This window comes from Salmo trutta, chromosome 4 (assembly GCF_901001165.1).
Source record: "Salmo trutta chromosome 4, fSalTru1.1, whole genome shotgun sequence".
In the NCBI taxonomy this organism is placed as follows: Eukaryota; Metazoa; Chordata; class Actinopteri; order Salmoniformes; family Salmonidae; genus Salmo; species Salmo trutta.
The window spans coordinates 25,627,675-25,648,932 of NC_042960.1; the positions used below are offsets into that span (position 1 = coordinate 25,627,675).

General features: G+C 44.6%; 2 protein-coding genes across 2 annotated transcripts; both read right to left on the reverse strand.

Annotated features, from left to right (window-relative positions):
• Positions 1-4,468: 4,468 nt before the first annotated feature.
• LOC115192151 (zinc finger and SCAN domain-containing protein 2-like) lies at positions 4,469-8,007 on the reverse strand. Its single transcript, XM_029750337.1, has 2 exons — positions 7,659-8,007; positions 4,469-7,309 (listed from the first exon to the last, which is right to left on the reverse strand). The coding sequence occupies exons 1-2, from the start codon at positions 7,849-7,851 to the stop codon at positions 6,102-6,104; spliced, it is 1,401 nt and encodes a 466-aa protein (XP_029606197.1). The 5' UTR covers positions 7,852-8,007; the 3' UTR covers positions 4,469-6,101.
• A 200-nt stretch (positions 8,008-8,207) lies between these two features.
• On the reverse strand, positions 8,208-18,896 carry LOC115192152 (zinc finger protein 572-like). Its single transcript, XM_029750338.1, has 3 exons — positions 18,608-18,896; positions 17,404-18,322; positions 8,208-8,668 (listed from the first exon to the last, which is right to left on the reverse strand). The coding sequence occupies exons 1-3, from the start codon at positions 18,813-18,815 to the stop codon at positions 8,464-8,466; spliced, it is 1,332 nt and encodes a 443-aa protein (XP_029606198.1). The 5' UTR covers positions 18,816-18,896; the 3' UTR covers positions 8,208-8,463.
• Between the last annotated feature and the right edge of the window lie 2,362 nt (positions 18,897-21,258).

Below are 21,258 nucleotides of genomic sequence, written 5' to 3' on the forward strand. Positions count from 1 at the left end.
GGTAAATTCAATGTTCCGACTGCTATCAAGGGAGGACCCATCATAATGAGGACGTGTGTGTGTGTGTGTGAGCGTGTGAGCGAGAGAGAGACAGAAGGATGGAGAGGAACATAAAGACAGCGGTGTGAGCCAAACAGTGGGTGGGTGAGAGTGGGCATGCATTCGTTCAGAGGACAGAGACGAGGGGAAGGGAGCCAGGCTTATACTATTGATTTTCTCCTCTCCTCTCTCTGTCTGGGGGGGAGGGGGGGGGGTCTTTCTACATTCATGATGCGTCAGATGTATGTAGTAATTGACCTTTCATAGTGATGAAGGTTAATTCATTAACACTGTGTGTGAGGTATCTGTGGGTCTGGTTGAGTTGTGCTATGAGTCTTAACGTCCTCCTTCATACAAGTCCTGTACTCACTATTCATAACAAGTAGGCTACTGTACTCATTTAGGCTATTACCAGGACATTAGTCACGCGTTGCCATACCTCTAAAATCACGTCGTTGTCACGCCCCCCCCCCCACTGCTGCTACTCGCTGTTTATTATCTATGCATAGTCACTTCACCCCTACCTACAACAGACGAGAGCTTAGTTCACTATCGCCTGCCCCCCCGCACACACACTGCCACAGGCTCTGTCTCTCACACACACACAGCCACAGCCACACACACACACACACACACACACACACACACACACACACACACACACACACACACACACACACCTGTGTGCATACATTTCAGGGATTTGAGGGACCTTCTTTTTCCCCTCTCTCACTTTCCTAAACCTCTCTCTCCCCTCTCTCACTCCCCTCCCTCCCTCTCTATCTTTCAAATATCTGAAGCCCGACACACGGAAGAAATCCAAACACAAGACGTGTGTGATTAAAAAGACCCTTAACCCTGAATTCAATGAGGTATATCCCTGCTGGGTCTCCAGGGGAGACTGGCACCTTGTGTGCTAGGCATGTAGTGTGTTGTAGCATATGCTCTAGCAATGCTCTCGCTGAGGGTCAATCTTAATGTCAATGCTAATGAGATGTCCAGTCCAATATCCCACACTCTCCTCATCTGTCATCCTCTCTCTCTCTCTGTTCTAGTATACAGTATTCATCACCTCTTCTACCCCCTCCCTTTTCATAGGAAAATCTCTCTCTCACTCATTCTCTACATCCCTTTCCTCTGAATTGAATTCTAACAATTGATAATAATTTGCAATCGTCTGAACACTTTTTTACTACTGACACATCAACGTGTTGACAAAGACTCTCTCAATCTCTATATTTCTGTCACCCCTCCCTCTCTCCCCCGCTCATCCTACAGCGTGGGCATTGTGAAGTAATTAACGCCAAGCCTTTTATTTCTATTCTCTCAGAAGTAATGTACACTATCACTGGGCCTTGATATAACTGCAGCGATGTAGCTAGTCTGAAACCTATAACTGCCTAAATTCAACTCCGAGTGGAGACAATATAAGGCTCAGTTATTAGGCCCATCTGATGATAGTGCTCCTGCTCATATCTGGTTGTTAATTAATAGATGGGATATAATGTACTGTATGTCTCCAGATCACTTATTTCTAAAACTATGTTTGTGACACGTCTCCTATTTCTCAATGACCTCCCACACATCTCCCTGTCATGTGGCCAAAGAGTAGTTGTATCAACAGTGGAAAGCATTTTGCGTAACAAGTGACATCAGGGTCCGTATTCATAAAGCTGCTTGGAGTATAGGTGCTTGGAGTAGGAGTGATGACCTAGGATCAAATTCCATCTGTTCATAGCTTTAGCACTGCTACTCTGAGATGCTTTGTGAATGCGGGCCCTTTTCTTTTGCGTGTGTATGATATAGTTTTTTCCCATTTTGTTTACAGTACTTCTGTAAGTAATGTCACAGCTACGAGTAGACGTTGCTCTTAGACACCGATCTGGGATCAGCTAACCCCTCACAAATCCTAACTTTAGCAATTAGGGGGGAAACACTAAAGCTGACCATAGATCAGTGTTCGGTAGCAACCTCCTCCGACTCTTACTGAATGGGCTCTCCTGTGGTTCCCTCACACCCTATAGGAGTTCTTTTATGAGATCTCCATGTCAGAGCTGTCCAATAAGACTCTGGAGGTCACTGTCTGGGACTACGACTTGGGACGATCCAATGACTTCATAGGTGAGACTCTTCACTTTGCACACATGCACGCACACCTATGCACACACACACACGGAGCGAGAGAGAGAGATGGCTAGAGAGCAGGAGCGAGAGAGTCAAATCCCAACTTGACACATCCCAAACTTTTGTGCAGATATTCCATTGGGACTTTGAACTCCTGAAAGGTTCCCATGGTGACACTGCTTATCATGTTTACAGGTGGAGTGTGCCTGAGCTGTCACTCACAGGGAGACCCCCTCCGCCATTGGATGTACTGCCTTAAGAACAAGGGTCAGAGTGTGGACCGCTGGCACATACTGACCAATGAGTTCCCAAGATCCGTAAGTCATGAATAAGGCCACACATCTACTGAGACACAAGGCTGAGTCCCAATTCTTCACCCTTCTCCCAAAGTTGCACACTTCCAGTCATGGATATATCAACGGTGGAAACTCCTTCAAGGCAACTGTGGAGAATCAAGACACAGATCAAATCATCCCTCTAGCCCCCTACCACCTAGGAATTCCTAGAGATCTGAGAGGATTGGATAGACCAAAAATATGGGGGAAATTCCACCAAATTCCACCAAGGGGGAAGCCATGACCATATTGATCTGGATCCTATTGAAACCTTTCAGATCTACTGTAGTGCCTAGGTGGTAAGGGTTATGGGTCAATTTGGAACTCAGCGAAGATGAAGCATTTCTAGGCTCTCTCTAGAGCTCTGTTTATACCTGGTTCTAACGTGCATCCATCTTCCTGATATTTTCCTTATCTTGTCTGTTTACCCTTATAAGATCTGATCACAATCAGATAGCAATGAGTCTTTTAATCGTCTACACCTGTCTAAAAATGTGGGCAGGATCAGGACAAAGGACACATGTTAGCAGCAGGTATAAATGGGGATGACTTGCCACAGGATGGGATGCACTACCAGTATGTTTCTATGTGTATAAATGTGATTCAAACCTACACACCATGGAAATGATGCATGCTGAATACAAGTCATATAAGATACAAGGCCTGGATGTTATTAAGCACAACTCCTTTATGCTATGGAATAGATGATCCCTTCAAGTTAGATTAGAGTTCCTTTGATTATTTGAATCAGTTGAGTAGTGTTAGGGCAAAAACCAAAATGTGCACCCCTTGGGATCCCGAGGACCGAGTTTGTGAAACGCTGAGATGGATGGAGATGTTGGTCAATGGGATGGGAATGCAGTTCATGTTGCCTTACGGCCTCTTGTCACTAAATGTTGACATTCACAACTCAACATTATACTTCCAATTTTTTATGATTTCATCTGCACGTTTTAGTCTACGGGCCCTTTTACTTCTCTTGTTCAGCTGATTTGATTGAATTCCATATCTTTCATGGTTATTTTAATAACAAATTGATATCTATGTTGGTAATAATATGCCTATGCTACACGAATACCGGCACACAAATATCTAACATCAGATATCCTGTTTGTATTGTTGACATTTTAACCCAAATGGAACCCTATTCCCTACATAATGCACTACTTTTGACCAAAGCCCTATAGGCCTTGGTCAAAAGTAGTGTACTACATAGGGAATAGGGGGCCATTTGGGACGAACCCATTCACTGCATCCCAAACATGACAAACACTGATAATATTATGAATACAGAAATTCTTCCATGTTGTTGCATGATGCAACACAGAATTGACTTTAAAAAGTTGTCCCCTCCCTTATATAACTATCCCCTGCCCCCAAAAAGTATTTGATAAAAAAATGATTATTATTACCTTATTTATTATTGAGGTGTTTTCCCTGTATTGTTATTTTATGTCATGTTTCTTATATTTGTCTCTTAATGCACGACTGAATGTGTGAATGTCCGTTTTTACTGACGTTTCAATGGCTGTATTCGATTATCTTGTTCTACTTTCAACAATTTTTGTTCTTACATTTATATCAGGTGTTCTGTGTACAATATGAAAATACATTTGGAACGCACTACTGTATAAGTCTGACTTGGTTTCTATTTTGTGAAATGGATTGGCTGAGGGAAATCAAGTACTCACTCAGTGCTACTGAAAAGTTCAATATCTCACTCCTACCCCCTGGTGGTTCCATTTCACATTTTAGTCATTTAGCAAACCCTCTGACCATGTTCAACAGTTCTTGCTATCCTGCATCCTTCAGATATCCCGACTCTAACGTTACCTCATTGAAGTTGAAATTTACAATGGTTACGATTAGGTAAGGGTAAAGTTAGGGACGTCCCAAGGATTCCGGATAGCATTAACTCATTTTCAACTGCCCCAGAAAAAAGTGTCAAGCAACAATCAATAAGACGCTGCTGTTTGCTATGTGACAAACTTTTAAATTAAAAGGCAACTGGAAACATGAATACAACAACACACATTTAAAAATAATCAAATTTACTGTACATTAGGCTCTGAACTATCAGCACCACAATAAGTTTTGAAGTCTGAGGACTTGCTATCAGAGACCATGGTGAGACTCTAATGAAGGCATCCTAAGCTGGTTTGTGTTTTCCAAAATAAAATTCTCAGATCAGTGCAGACACGGGGTGCTCCTTTTCCTTAATTGTTCCTGTATAGTCACCTGGGGTAAGGAATGTGTTTTTGGACTCCTAAAGCACATGAGTAAAACTCCAGTCCTTAGATTCTGCACTGCAGTGTCTGTGGGTTTTGGGTCCTTCCTTTTACTTAATGAATCATTGACTGTTATTGGACAAGTTCAAATAGTTTCAAGTGAACATGACCCCGGCTTTTCATGCAGGTCTAGATCAGACCCTCAAATTTTTTTTTTAAGACAGAAAACAAGCAGACTGACTGCGGCTCTCTAGGAATTGTGTTTGACACCAATGTCTTCAACCCATGGTTCATCCTCTGCAGTCTCTACGGTCAGCAGGCTCCACCCCCAGAGTCACAAGCAGGAAGTGGATCAATACTACAACACAGCAAAAGTCAATAACCTCCCTGTAACAGACTAAGCCCCGCTGTCCTTTGGATGGGCTGGTGCACAAAAAAACATGCACTACGCGCATACAGTAAAATAAAACATACAAATTTAAAAAAGTCTACACGCACAGTTGCTGCTTGTTTAAGGTAGTCCATCCCATCTGATGATGACTTCAACTACTGCTTGTGGGTTCGCTGATGACCGTATAATCAGATGAGGGATGCAAGCTATCTGCCACAGACAGAGCACACAAAGGCATGTCCCGTTGAAGCTGGTGCAGCCATGGCCATACACTCCCCTCCATATGTATTTGGACAGTGAAGCTAAAAAAAAACATTTGTCTCTATACTCCAGCATTTTGGATTTGAGATTATCATACATATGTTTACCGTTTAGAAATGAAAGCATTTTTGAGGTATCCAATTGTGTTTCATTGCGGCAACTCCCCAAAGGGGTCGGGAGAAGTGAGGATTGGACAAACACACTGCTTCTTATACACACCCGGAAGTCAGCCGGACCAACGTGTTGGACGGGACACCGTTCGATTGACGACCCTAGTCAGAGTGTAGGTGCCCAGTCCGCCATAAGACGACGCTGGAGCAAGTTAAGACAAGGAATTCCCTGCCAAACCTACCCTCCCCTAACCCGGACAGTGCTAGGCCAATTGTGCACCGCCCTTGGAACTCCCGGTCACGGCTGGCTGTAGTGACGCCCCTCGGCACTTCGGGTGAAGTGCCTGAGCAGGACGCGCCACTTGGGAGCTCCGTTGCAAAGTATAATAAAGGCTTTATATAGCACTACTTAAAGGCTTTACAAATCATAAGTGTAAGTCATAATCTAGAAATGGTCTATTAACTTAATAACTTAATAAACCCAACAGTGGGAATTGTTATGTCACCCTTTATAGTGTATAACATACGCTTATAGATTATATGTGAAGCATTTATATAGTGCTTATAAATCCTTTATGTATGCTATAAAAAGCCTTTATAGGTCATACTGCCCTCATCCAATGACTGACACATGAGTCCTGATGTGTTTGGTCAGCTTAGCCGCCTCACTGAAAGCCTTGCCACACAAGCTGCAGGTGTGGGCCCAGCCTCCGGCAGGCCGCATTCCATTATGAACACGCTGGTGCTTCCTACACGTGTAGGCGTCCTTGAAGCTCATGCCGCAGACAGGGCAGCCGTACAGACGCAGCTCCGTGTGAACACGCCGGTGGTTCCTCAGTGTGCCATCGTTGTTGAATCGCTTGCCACACAGTGCGCAAACGTACGGCTTCTCCCCTGTGTGAATGCGGAGGTGGATCTTGAGGCGTGACACGTGACTGAATATCTTACCACACTGAGGGCACGGGTGGGACCTCTGATCCCCCCTGTTGTTTGTTTGTTGTTGATCCCTGTTGTTTGTGGACCTGTTTATTTGTTGATGACACCTATTTGTTGATCTATTTGTTTGTTGTTGACGTCTGGTTTGACCCGGGTAGAACTGGGAGGTCAAGGGACCTACGGTACTGGTGGTAGTGGCGTCCCCAAAGTCTTGTTCTGGCCCTGTTGTTACACAACCATCGCTGCCAATCTGACGGAAAAAGCCGTCTGGGATCATGGCAGCACTAGCTGATACCAGGTCAGTGGGGACGCCCGAGGCAGTGGAGGCACCATACCGGCTGCTCTCTGCAACCACTGACTCCAGGTCAGCGCTCAGGTCTGAGACAGTGTAATTGGTTTCAACAGTGGCTGGTCCAGGGTCCGAACTGGGGTTTAGTTCACCATACCCCATCTGAGCAGATACTGACCCCAAGTCAGTAGGGCTGGTATCACTAGGCTCTGTTTTGATGCCCTCAGAGTTATAGTGTAAAACCACTCTGTCCACGGGGCATGATGTGCTGCTGAAGGGATTTGCAGAGGGAAGGAGATGCTGGTTGTCTTCTTCGTCCAAGTCCCTTTTCACGGACGCTGAAGTCAATGGAGCTACTACTGGGGTGGTAGCCGATGTATCGGTCTGTTGTGAGGACAGGGTACATGGAGAGTTAGACAGACTCTTCCACTCGGTGCAGTCTGTGGGTAGCTGGCTATGTGCGGCAGGCATCTCATCCTGGCTCATTACCATGTGGTTCTGGGTGTGTGTAGACTCAGGGTCTGGACCCTGGTCGGCGTTCCACTGGTGCTGCCCAGACACAGAGAGAGAAACAGGCCTGGTCGAGACTGGATGGACTGACGGACATACCGACAAATAGACAGAAAAGAGAAACAAATCAGATTGATTAAGTTTAAACAAATACAGAAGCAACGACCCAGACACGAGATCTCAAGCATTCTGTAGGATGAGCTTGTTTGTGTAATGTGGTTATCTACAAGGCTTGAGACTGTCCAAATGCCCCATATCATAATCTTCTAGAAAAACCTGCATCGCCTCCCCTTTATATACACCCAGTGAAAGAATTGACAGGTGAAAACCGTATGGGCAGCAGAGGTCTTTTTTTTCTCAGATGAGTGCAAATAACGGAGATGAGGAGAGGTCCGATTTTTCAGACAATAGACAAAGAGCCATTTGCATCATCACCTGCTGAACACTCCGTTCCCGTGCCGAGTCCAACTTCTCGTAGCCTTCGTTTTAGGAGTTCATTCTCTCTCTTCGTCCGGGCAGTCTCCTCCTCGAATTCTGACACTGTCCCCCCAACAACCTCCAGTATCTCATCTACAGCCACCATTAACCGCTCGGTGAGGTAAGCATTCAAAAGCTGCAGTTTTGCCATTTTTTTAAAATTAGCCTCCCCAAATATTTGTTAAAATCCAAAGAAAGCCTCCTAGTAAAGACCCAAGCTAGACTGTTTTGTAAACACCTCGGGGAAAGCATTCACTTCCTGGTTCTTTAACTCTCCATGGTCATGTGATAAAAACGCTACCGTAATTCATGAAAAAGGGGAGGCAAGCTTTTTAAATGGATTGCGTACTTAAAATCTACTGTTAGATTTGCACGCTTATTACCGAGTATATTAATACATATCTTGAGTGAAGGTGATGTGAGTCAAGCATCTGGCATCTTCCTTTTGGAAATAAACAACCTGAAAGATGGTTCAACGTCAATACAAAATAAATACAGAATCAGACGTGATTTTAATATTTAAATGATGTACTGATTTAATTCATTTCCACAAACACACACTCTTCAATCAAGCTGGAAACATCAGCTAAAATTACATTATCAATTCATTTTCTACTGCACTGTTTTTATTAATCCCAATAAATATATTTAGGAAATATTCCTACGGCTAAAACACTTCAACATTTCACAATCCCTTCATGTCCTCCGGTGTTTGAAAAGGTGTAGCTAATTCAGCAGTAGCTGATTAGCTAGCGCATTAACCTCATGTGATGAGCTGCCCTGCATCTGTCAGGTGTGTGTTCAGGTGTACCCGCAGGCCGCTGGCCACAGTGAAGCTCTTGGGACACTGGACACAGCGATAGGGTTTCTCCCCAGAGTGAGTCCGTTTGTGCTTTTTCATGGTGTCTCCGTCGCTGAAAGTCCTGTGGCAGTAGGGGCAGCTATAGGGTCTCTCACCGGTGTGGATCCTATAATATATAATAAGAATAAATAAAATAAATATATCTACACTACCGCTCAAAAGTTTGGGATCACTTAGAAATGTCCTTGTTTTTGAAAGAAAAACACATTTTTTGTAAATTAAAATAACGTCAAATTGGTCAGAAATACAGTGTAGACATTGTTAATGTTGCAAATGACTATTGTAGCTGGAAACAGCAGCTTATTTACATAGGCGTAGAGGCCCATTATCAGCAACCATCACTCCTGTGTTCCAATGGCACGTTGTGTTAGCTAATCCAAGTTCATCATTTTAAAAGGCTAATTGATCATTAGAAAACCCTTTTGCAATTATGTTAGCACAGCTGAAAACTGTTGTTCTGATTAAAGAAGCAATAAAACTGGCCTTTAGACTAGTTGAGTATCTGGAGCATCAGCATTTGTGGGTTCGATTACAGGCTCAACATGGCCAGAAACTCTCCTCAATGTTATCCTCACAAAGAATCTTGATAGGTATCAGTCTGGTGTTTTCTGTAATGACCTTAGTGATCGCTGTTTTACAGCCTGTGTTTGTAATGGCTGCTCAGTGAAACGACCTGTCCTGATTTGTCATAGACCCTTGCTAAGAAACTTTAATGAGCAAGCCTTCCTTCATGAACTGGCCTCTGTAAAATGGTATAGAATCAGCTTGATCCCCTCTGTCGAAGACACTTGGACATTCTTTTTTGCTATTTTCAGTGATATTGTTAACACGCCCCCATAAAGAAAATGAGAATTAAAAAAAGGTTCAGCCCCTGGTTCGACAGTGATCTTGCAGAGTTACTCCACCTCAAGAATTGCATTCGGCGACAGGCTCAGCACATGCATACTCAGGCTGACTGGCTATCGTTCAGGCAAATGAGAAATAAGTGCACTCAGGCTATCCGGAAGGCCAAAATTAGATACTTTAAGGAGCAGTTCTCGCTCTTTGGGTCTAACCCCAAGAAGTTCTGGAAAACAGTTAAAGACCTGGAGAATAAAAGCTCCTCCTCACAGCTGCCCATGTCCCTTAATGTTGATGATGTGGTTGTTACTGACAAGAAGCATATGGATGAGCTCTTTAATCACCACTTCATTAAGTCAGGATTCCTATTTGACTCAGCCATGCCTCCATGCCCGTCCAACATTTCCTCAACTCCCACCCCTTCTAACGCGATTATCCCCGATGCTTCTGCCTCTTTTTCCCGTCCTGTTACAAAGTTTCTTCCTGCAGGCAGTCACTGAGTCTGAGGTGCTAAAGGAGCTCCTTAAACTTGACCCCAAAAAAACATTTGGGTCAGATGGTTAAGACCATTTCTTCTTTAAGGTTGCTGCCCCTATCATCGCCAAGCCTGTCTCTCATTTCTGAAGAGGTTCCCATTGTTTGGAAGGCAGCCACGGTTCATCCTTTATTTAAAGGGGGAGATCAAGCTGATCCTAACTGTTATAGGCCTATTTCTATTTGCCCTGTTCATCAAAAGTGTTGGAAAAACTTGTCAATAATCAACTGACTGGCTTTCTTGATGTCTATAGTATTCTCTCAGGTATGCAATCAAATACCGACTAAGTAGTATTGGTGTCTCTGAGGGGTCTTTGGGTTGGTTTGCTAACTACCACTCTCAGAGAGTGCAGTGTATGAAGTCAGAAAACCTGTCTCACCCACTGCCTGTCACCAAGGGAGTACCGCAAGGCTCGATCCTAGGCCCCACGCTCTTCTCAAATTTACATCAAGAACATAGCTCAGGCAGTAGAAAGCGCTCACATCCATTTATATGCAGATGATAGTCTTATATACAGCTCGCCCCTCCCCGGATTTTATGTTAAATGCTTTACAAAGCATTCTTAGTGTCCAACAAGCTTTCTCTACCCTTAACCTTGTTCTGAACACCTCCAAAACAAAGGTCATGTGGTTTGGTAAGAAGAATGTCCCTCGTCCCACAAGTGTTATTACTACCTCTAACGGTTTAGAGCTTGAGGTAGTCACCTCATACAAGTACTCGGGAGTATGGCTAGATGGTGCACTGTCCTTCTCTCAGCACATATCAAAGCTGCAGGCTAAAGTTAAATCTAGACTTGGTTTCCTCTATCGTAATCAATCCTCTTTCACCCCAGCTGCCAAACTAACCCTGATTCGGATGACCATCCTACCCATGCTAGATTACGGAGACATAATTTATAGATTGGCAGGTAAGGGTGCTCTCGAGTAGCTAGATGTTCTTTACCATTCGGCCATCAGATTTGCCACCAATGCTCCTTATAGGACACATCACTGCACTCTATACTCCTGTAAACTGGTCATCTCTGTATACCTGTCGCAAGAGCCACTGGTTGATGCTTATTTATAAAACCCGCTTAGGCCTCACTTGCCCCTATCTGAGATATCTACTGCAGCCCTCATCCTCCACATACAACACCTGTTCTGCCAGTCACATTCTGTTAAAGGTCCCCAAAGCACACACATCCCTGGGTCGCTCCTCTTTTCAGTTCGCTGCAGCTAGCGACTGGAACGAGCTGCAACAAACACTCAAACTGGACAGTTATCTCAATCTCTTAAGTCAAAGACTCAATCATGGACACAGTTGTGGCTGCTTTGTGTGATGTATTGTTGTCTCTCTCCTCTTGCCCTTTGTGCTGTTGTCTGTGCCCAATAATGTTTGTACCGTGTTTTGTGCTGCTTCCATGTTGTTGTTATGTTGCTACCACCCTGTGTTGTCATGTGTTGCTGCCTTGCTATGTTGTTGTCTTAGGTCTCTCTTTATGTAGTGTTGTCTCTCTTGTTGTGATGTGTGTTTTGTCCTATAATTATTGTGTATATATATATATATATATACACACTGCTCAAAAAAATAAAGGGAACACTTAAACAACACAATGTAACTCCAAGTCAATCACACTTCTGTGAAATCAAACTGTCCACTTAGGAAGCAACACTGAATGACAATAAATGTCACATGCTGTTGTGCAAATGGAATAGACAACAGGTGGAAATTATAGGCAATTAGCAAGACACCCCCAATAAAGGAGTGGTTCTGCAGGTGGTGACCACAGACCACTTCTCAGTTCCTATGCTTCCTGGCCGATGTTTTGGTCACTTTTGAATGTTGGCGGTGCTTTCACTCTAGTGGTAGCATGAGACGGAGTCTACAACCCACACAAGTGGCTCAGGTAGTGCAGCTCATCCAGGATGGCACATCAATGCGAGCTGTGGCAAGAAGGTTTGCTGTGTCTGTCAGCGTAGTGTCCAGAGCATGGAGGCGCTACCAGGAGACAGGCCAGTACATCAGGAGACGTGGAGGAGGCCGTAGGAGGGCAACAACCCAGCAGCAGGACCGCTACCACCGCCTTTGTGCAAGGAGGAGCAGGAGAAGCACTGCCAGAGCCCTGCAAAATGACCTCCAGCAGGCCACAAATGTGCATGTGTCTGCTCAAATGGTCAGAAACAGACTCCATGAGGGTGGTATGAGGGCCCGACGTCCACAGGTGGGGGTTGTGCTTACAGCCCAACACCGTGCAGGACGTTTGGCATTTGCCAGAGAACACCAAGATTGGCAAATTCGCCACTGGCGCCCTGTGTTCTTCACAGATGAAAGCAGGTTCACACTGAGCACATGTGACAGACGTGACAGAGTCTGGAGACGCCGTGGAGAACGTTCTGCTGCCTGCAACATCCTCCAGCATAACCGGTTTGGCGGTGGGTCAGTCATGGTGTGGGGTGGCATTTCTTTGGGGGGCCGCACAGCCCTCAATGTGCTCGCCAGAGGTAGCCTGACTGCCATTAGGTACCGAGATGAGATCCTCCGACCATTTGCTGGTGCGGTTGGCCCTGGGTTCCTCCTAATGCAAGACAATGCTAGACCTCATGTGGCTGGAGTGTGTCAGCAGTTCCTGCAAGAGGAAGGCATTGATGCTATGGACTGGCCCGCCCGTTCCCCAGACCTGAATCCAATTGAGCACATCTGGGACATCATGTCTCGCTCCATCCACCAACGCCACATTGCACCAGGAGTTGGCGGATGCTTTAGTCCAGGTCTGGGAGGAGATCCCTCAGGAGACCATCCGCTACCTCATCAGGAGCATGCCCAGGCGTTGTAGGGAGGTCATACAGGCACGTGGAGGCCACACACACTACTGAGCCTCATTTTGACTTGTTTTAAGGACATTACATCAAAGTTGGATCAGCCTGTAGTGTGGTTTTCCACTTTAATTTTGAGTGTGACTCCAAATCCAGACCTCCATGGGTTGATAAATTGGATTTCCATTGATTATTTTTGTGTGATTTTGTTGTCAGCACATTCAACTATGTAAAGAAAAAAGTATTTAATAAGATTATTTCTTTCATTCAGATCTAGGATGTGTTGTTTAAGTGTTCCCTTTATTTTTTTGAGCAGTATATCTATATATTTTTTAAATGTATCCCAGGCCCCCGTCCCCACAGGAGGGCTTTTGGTAGACCGTCATTGTAAATAAGAATTTGTTCATAACTGACTTGCCTAGTTAAACAAAGGTTAAATACAATTACAATAAATAAAAACCCTATGGACGGCGCTTGATTGGAGACATGTTCCTCCTACAACAGGACAATGATCCAGAGCACCCCTCCAAGCTATGAAAGAACTATTTAGGGAAGAAGCAGTCAGCTGGTATTCTGTCTATAATGGAGTGGCCAGCACAGTCACCAGATCTCAACCGTATTGAGCTGAGAAGTGCCCATCAAGCCAATCCAACTTGTGGGAGGTGCTTCAGGAAGCATGGGGTGAAATCTCTTCAGATTACCTCAAAATTGACAACTAAACTCAGCAAAAAAAAAAGAAACGTCCTCTCACTGACAACTGTGTTTATTTTCACCAAACTTAACATGTGTAAACATTTGTATGAACATAAGATTGAACAACAGACAAACTGAACAAGTTCCACAGACATGTGACTAACAGAAATTGAATAATGTGTCCCTAAACAAAGGAGGGGTCAAAATCAAAAGTAACAGTCAGTATCTGGTGTGGCCACCAGCTGCATTAAGTACTGCAGTGGATCTCCTCCTCATGGACTGCACCAGACTGGTTACTTCACTCTTCCACCAAGTTCCTGGACATTTCTGGGGGGAAATGGCCCTAGCCCTCACCCTCCGATCCAACAGGTCCCAGACGTGCTCAATGGGATTGAGATCCAGGCTCTTCGCTGGCCATGGCAGAACACTGACATTCCTGTCTTGCAGGAAATCACTCACAGAATGAGCAGTATGGCTGGTGGCATTGTCATGCTGGAGGGTCATGTCAGGATGAGCCTGCAGGAAGGGTACCACGAGGGAGGAGGATGTCTTCCCTGTAACGCACAGCGTTGAGATTGCCTGCAATGACAACAAGCTCAGTCCGATGATGCTGTGACACACCGCCCCAGACCACGACGGACCCTCCACCTCCAAATCTATCCCTCTCCAGAGAACAGGCCTCGGTGTAACGCTCATTCCTTCAACGATAAATGCAAATCCGACCATCACCCCTGCTGAGACAAAACCGCGACTCGTCAGTGAAGAGCACTTTATGCCAGTCCTGTCTGGTCCAGCGACGGTGGGTTTGTGCCCATTGGTGACGTTGTTGCCGGTGATGTCTGGTGAGGACCTGCCTTACAACAGGCTTACAAGCCCTCAGTCCAGCCTCTCTCAGCCTGTTGCGGACATTCTGAGCACTGATGAAGGGATTGTTCGTTCGTGGTGTAACTCGGGCAGTTGTTGTTGCCATCCTGTACCTGTCCCGCAGGTGTGATGTTCGGATGTACCGATCCTGTGCAGGTGTTGTTACACTGCCACTGCGAGGACGATCAGCTGTCCGTCCTGTCTCCCTGTAGTGCTGTCTTAGGAGTCTCACAGTATGGACATTGCAATTTATTGCCCTGGCCACATCTGCAGTCCTCATGCCTCCTTGCAGCATGCCTAAGGCACGTTCACACAGATGAGCAGGGACCCTGGGCATCTTTCTTTTGGTGTTTTTTAAAGTCAGTAGAAAGGCCTCTTAGTGTCCTAAGTTTTCATAACTGTGACCCTAATTGCCTACCGTCTGTAAGCTGTTAGTATCTTAACGACCTTTCCACAGGTGCATGTTCATAAAAAATGTTATGGTTCATTGAACAAGCATGGGAAACAGTGTTTAAACCCTTTACAATGAAGATCTGTGAAGTTATTTGGATTTTTATGAATTATCTTTGAAAAGACAGGGTCCTGAAAAAGGGACGTTTCTTTTTTTGTTGAGTTTAGAATGCCAAAGGTCTGCAAGGCTGTAATTGCTGCAAATGGAGGATTCTTTGACGAAAGCGAAGTTTGAAGGACACCATTTTTATTTAAATGAAAAATCATTATTTATAACCTTGTCAACATCTTGACTATATTTCCTATTCATTTTGCAACTCATTTCATGTATATTTTCAAGTGACCCCAAACTTTTCAATGGTAGTGTGTATATAATAATAATAATAATAATAATAATAATAATATATAAATGGAGTGGAGAGACTTTAACCCAACACCTAGCAACCTTGTCAAGAGGTTTGGATCTTTGGGCGTAACCGCGAAGGTGTTGGATTGACAGTCACTGGTCAGGACTACCACCTAAATTCACTACAATATACAGTGAGCTACAAAACTATTAGGACAGTGACACATGTTTTGTTGTTTTGGCTCTGTACTCCAGCACTTGGGATTTGAAATGATACAATGACTGAGGTTAAAGTGTAGACTGCCAGCTTTTAATCCATATCGGGTGAACCGTTCAGAAATTACAGCACTTTTTGTACATAGTCCCCCTATTTTAGGGGACCAAATGTATTGGGACAAATTCAGTTATATGTGTGTTAAAGTAGTCAAAAGTTTAGTATTTGGTCCAATATTCCTAGCACGGAATGATTATAGCAAGTTTGTGACTCTACAAACTTGTTGGATGCATTTGCTGTTTGTTTTGGTTGTGTTTCAGATGATTTTGTGCCGAATAGAAATGAATGGTAATGTATTGTCGTTTTGGAGTCACTTTTAATGTAAATAAGAATATAATATGTTTCTAAACACTTCTACATTGATGTGGATGTTACCATGATTACAGATAGTCCTGAATTAATCGTGAATAATAAAGTTAGACGCACAAATATCATACCCCCAAGACATGCTAACCTCTCACCATCACAATAACAGGGGAGGTTAGCATTTTGGGGGGGGGTATGATATTTGTGTGTATAACTTTCTCACTCATTATTCACGATTCATTCAGGACTATCTGTAATCATGGTAGCATCCACATTAATGTAGAAGTGTTTAGAAACATTATATTCTTATTTATATTAAAAGTGACTCCAAAACGACAATACATTACCATTCATTTCTATTCGGCACAAAATAATCTGAAACACAACCAAAACAAACAGCAAATGCATCCAACAACAACTTTCTCACTCATCATCATTCACAATTCATTCAGGACTATTCGTAATCATGGTAGCATCCACATTAATTATACTCCTTTTGCCATGGGACAAAGACAAAAATGTTTCCAGTTTTACAGCAAATTTTCTTAAATTCTACCCCTTTTGCCATGTGATGGACATAATCGTTTTCAGTTTTAAAGTACATTTCCTGCAATTCTACACAATTTCCCATGACTTATGCAATGTTAATGATATCTGAGTGAGAGTGACTAACAAAATCAATGGGGGCCACCTGGAGTTCAGGGCCCCTGGGCATGTGCCCTGCGTGCACGGTCGGTAGTTGGCCATGATTACTACAAGTTTAGATAGCTTGCCAGACTAACATACCATTCTAAAAATAGTTATCTGACATGGCTAATTGAGTGACTGTCAGTGATGACAAAACAAGAGAAAAATTGCTGATGCATAACCAAATTTTGAACTTGCACCTTGTGTATTCTACTATTCTAACTCTTAATTAGTAAGTTGAGACCACAACTGCGATGCTTATGCCTGGAGCCGGCCCTGCTGATAGGGGTAAACCAGGTAGCGTAGCCTAGTGGTTAGAGCGTTGGATCGAATCCCCGAGCTGACAAGGTACATATCTGTCCTTCTGCCCCTGAACAAGGCAGTTAACCCACTGTTCCTAGGCCATCATTGAAAATAAGAATTTGTTCTTAACTGACTTGCCTAGTTAAATAAAGGTAAAATAAAATAAAAAAATGGAGGACAAGTTGTCATAGGCCAACAACCTATATAGCCCATACTGCCATACCTGCCCAATACCCAGGCCCCAGCCACAGAGTCAGTATTTCGCTTTTATGTGAAGATAGATGGCTGTTTAGAAAGATATTCTATTCTTGTTGACCAAAAAATGTATTGACTCCAAAATGACACAATGCATTATTTACCATTCAATTCTATTGGGCACAAAATAATCTGAAACAAAAATGAAAACGGCAAATGCATCCAACAAGCTTGATGTAATCATTGCGTGCAAGGAATATGGGACCAAATACTAAACTTTTGACTACTTTAATACACATAAGTGAATTTGTCCCAATACTTTTGGTCCCTTAAAATGGGGACTATGTACAAAAAGTGCTGTAATTTCTAAATAGTTCACCCAATATGAATGACAATACACTTAAATTGAAGCTGTCAGTCTGCAGTTGAATGTCATAGTCATTGTATTACTTCAAATCCAAAGTGCTGCAGTACAGAGCCAAAAATAAAATGTGTCACTGTCCCAATACTTTTGGAGCTCACTGCATAATAATACAATATAATAATGTATTCCAACCTCAGGTGCCGTCTCAGGTTGCCTCTCTGGGTAAAGCTTTTGGAGCACCAGGAGCAGCGGTGGGGCCTCTCCCCCGTGTGGATACGGTGGTGGCGCCGCAGGTCAGCCGACTGGGCAAAGGACTTACAGCACCAGTCACAGGCGTAGGGCTTCTTATACTGAAGGTGGAGGTGGAGGCTGGCCGCCTGGCTGAAACTCTCCCCACATCGGGTGCAGCGGTGTGGGCGCCCCTCCTGGTGGTCGGTGGGGGTGAAGTTGTTACTCTCGTTGTATGGCAACACCTGGTCCTTGGACCCAGGCTCTGTTTCATATGTTTGCTGGTCATGTACGGGTGTGTTATGGAGCTCTGAGATGTCCATATCTGGAAGGTCTTTGAAGCCAGCGTCGCCTGAGAGTTCATGGTTGTGGGGTAGTAGTGTTATAGGAAGACCTGTGTAGCCTGAACTGGATTGAGGTTCATGGTTGGTGAGGTTCAATGTGACGTCGCATTCCTTGGGTTCCATTTTGATCCGTCCCTGGATTGGGTCGATGGGAGAGGACCTCTTTCTCTCTGTCCTAAGGACTGGCACTTCAGCGTTGGCTGCTCCAGTTGTTGTGGCACAGTGGGCATTGGAGGAGAACGGAGATGGTGCCAAGGACGAGGTGTTTCCAAAACCCTTGGCTTCTGGGTCTGAGTTGTGCTCCGTCTTTGGGATTGCCTGTCCTGGACTGGACTTCTCTTCTGCTCGGACTGTTTCAGTGTGTCCCTGGTTTGGTCCTGTGAGACCCCCATCCTTACCCAACGCTACCTGGCTCTGTGTCTGTAGCCCTCGTCTGTTGACCTGGCTCTGCTGCTGGGGCTCTGGGTCCTGTTCCTGCCTGGAGCTCCACTCTTGCTCACAAAGCTGCTGCTGCCCAGAGAGAGAAAGGCTGGTGGAACCTGCTTAGAAAGAGGGCGCAAAGACAAAGTGCTGTCACTAAATAAGTAAGAAATTGAGTAAATATGTATGACATTGTAATTAATCATGTACTACTATTAGTTGTTAATGTTTGCTGCGAGGGATATTCGGAATTCGGGCACTTCTCACAAGCCAACGTAACGTCGCTGTCAATCGTCAACAGACAGACGTCACCCAATGTAGTTAGCTCGTTGACAGTTTGCCAACTCATTTCTGCATGATCATTAAGTTAGCATAATCCAACAAATCCGACAAAATGTTCTTACGCCAGTCTGTCTCCGCCAAGAGTAAGATGTCCCGGAGCTGTCGCCGAAGGCTTTCATTTTCTCTCTTCGCGCTTTCATTCTCTCTCTTCGTCCTAGCCGTCTCTTCTCGGTACTCGGCCACTGTGTCCCCGACTACGTCCAGAATCTCCCGCACCACTACCGTTAAACGTTCTGTCAGGTAAGCATTCAACAGCTGCAGTTTGGTCATTTTAAAGTCATAAAATACTGCAGGATAATGTCTAGTCTCTCTCAGCTGATGTTGTGATTTTACTCTTCGTTTGTTGGTAGTTGGGTTAATAGGAAGTGTGTATGTTGTTTTATCGCCACCTACTGTTTGGGAAGTGAAATGGTTGTCTTGTTTATGTTGAGCCACACGGGGGCAGTGCAACCCTGTATAATTTCCTCTGCATCAGTAGTTTTATAACATGAACCCTCAATCCTGGTCCATCTCAACAACATCTGATTCAACTACTCAACTCATTTATCATTCAGCCCTTAATCAAAGAGGTAGGCCTATGAACAGAAGACCAAACACAAATAAGACCAAACAGACAGACCTAGAGAAGTCAGCAGATACGCTACAGGACTGTTTTGTTAGCACAGACTGGAATATGTTCTGGGATTCATCCAATGGCATTCAATGACATCATCCCCACAGTGACCGTACGTACATATCCCAACCAGAAGCCATGAATTACAGGCAACATCCGCACCGAGCTAAAGGCTAGAGCTGCCACTTTCAAGGAGCAGGACACTAATCCAGACTAACCATCAAACAGGTAAAGCGTCAATACAGGGGCTAAGATTGAATCCTACTACACCGGCTCTGACGCTCGTCTGATGTGGCAGGGCTTGCAAACTATTACGGACTACAAAGGGAAACACAGCTGCAAGCTGCCCAGTGACATTAGCCTACCAGACGGGCTAAATGCCTTTTATGCTCGCTTCGAGGGAAGCAACACTGAAGTATGCATGAGAGCACCATCTGTTCCGGACAACTGTGTGATCACTCTCTCCCGTAGCCGATTTGAGCAAGACCTTTAAACAGGTCAACATTCACAAGGCCGTAGGGCCAGACGGATTAGCAGGGTGTGTACTCAGAGCATGTGCGGAGCAACTGGCAAGTGTCTTCACTGACATCTTCAACCTCTCCCTGACCGAGTCTGTAATACCTACATGTTTCAAGCAGACCACCATAGTCCCTGTGCCCAAGAAAGCGAAGGTAACCTGCCTAAATGACTACTGTCCCGTAGCACTCACGTCAGTAGCCATGCAGTTCTTTGAAAGGCTGGTCATGGCTCACATCAACACCATCATCCCGGAAACCCTAGACCCACTCCAATTTGCATACCACCTCAACAGATCCGAAGATGATGCAATCTCAATCTCCCCCATTCACATCGACGGGGCTGTAGTTCCCTGGTGTCCACATCACCAACAAACTATTATGGTCAAAACAAACCAAGACAGTCATGAAGAGGGCACGACAACACCTTTTCCCCCTCAGAAAACTGAAAAGATTTGGCATGGGTCCCCAGATCCTCAAAACGTTCTACAGCTGCACCATCAAGAGCATCCTGACCGGTTGCATCACCGCCTGGTATGGCAACTGCTCGGCATCCGGCCGTAAGGGACTACAGAGGGTAGTGCGTACTGCCCAGTACATCACTGGGGCTAAGCTTCCTGCCATCCAGGACCTATATACTAGGCGGTGCCAGAGGAAGGCGCAAAAAATTGTCAAAGACTCCAGTCAACCAAGTCATAGACTGTTCTCTCTGCTACCGCACGGCAAATGGTACCGGAGCGCCAAGTCCAGGTCCAAACAGCTTCTACCCCTAAGCCAAAAGACTGCTGAACAATTAATCAAATTGCCACCTGGACTATTTGCATTGACCCCCCCCCCCCCCTCCCCCACCTTTGTTTTTACACTACTGCTACTCGGTGTTTATTATCTATGCATAGTCACTTTACCCCTACCTACATTTACCCCTACCCTACCTACATGTACAAATTACCTTGACTAACCTCTACCCCTGCACGTTGACTCGGTACCAGTACCCCCTGTATATAGCCTCGTTATTGTTATTGTGTTACTTTTGTTTACATTTTTTACTTTAGTTTATTTAGTGAATATTTAACTAACTCTTTTTTCTTAAAACTGCATTGTTGGTTAAGGGCTTGTAAGTAAGGCGAGTCTTCAGGTCTCAAGCAAGGTTACTCATTACACAAGTGTAGTATGCATATTTAATGAAACTCAATTGAATTACAGGTCAAGGTGATTAAAGATGGGTTCTCTTTATCTTTGAAAGAGAAATTGGTGTGCTCAGCTCAAATGTTTTGTAGTCTAAAAAATGATTCGGGTGCTGGGTTCAAAAGGCATATACTGGAAGAAAGAAACGCATCCGTTTGTTTTGATCACTGCTGCTAAAATATAAGACATTTAAACGTAAAGAATATTTCAGTGAGTGCGGATTTTTCTTCTTCAAGTATAACTCTTTATCTTTGCCATGTAGGAGGGGGCTATATCAACATCAACTCTCCACTCCTCTGCAACTTCTCCCCCTGGTCATTGCAGGCTGTGGCTTTATCGGGAGACGAAGAGGTGCGTGACCCTCTTGGACTGGACTGCCCACTGCCGTCCTCCATTCAGG

Bases quoted from the DNA above. Each gene is read 5' to 3' on its own strand.
- LOC115192151 (XM_029750337.1), bottom strand. From the start codon at position 7,851: ATGGCAAAACTGCAGCTTTTGAATGCTTACCTCACCGAGCGGTTAATG. The intron at 7,310-7,658 runs GTGATGATGCAA...TATGTCCGTCAG, and splicing joins GGGAACGGAGTGTTCAGCAG to TCCATCCAGTCTCGACCAGG.
- LOC115192152 (XM_029750338.1), bottom strand. From the start codon at position 18,815: ATGACCAAACTGCAGCTGTTGAATGCTTACCTGACAGAACGTTTAACG. The intron at 18,323-18,607 runs GTAAGAACATTT...CTTTCTAAGCAG, and splicing joins CTTGGCGGAGACAGACTGGC to GTTCCACCAGCCTTTCTCTC. The intron at 8,669-17,403 runs GTTGGAATACAT...TATATATTATAG, and splicing joins AACCTGAGACGGCACCTGAG to GATCCACACCGGTGAGAGAC.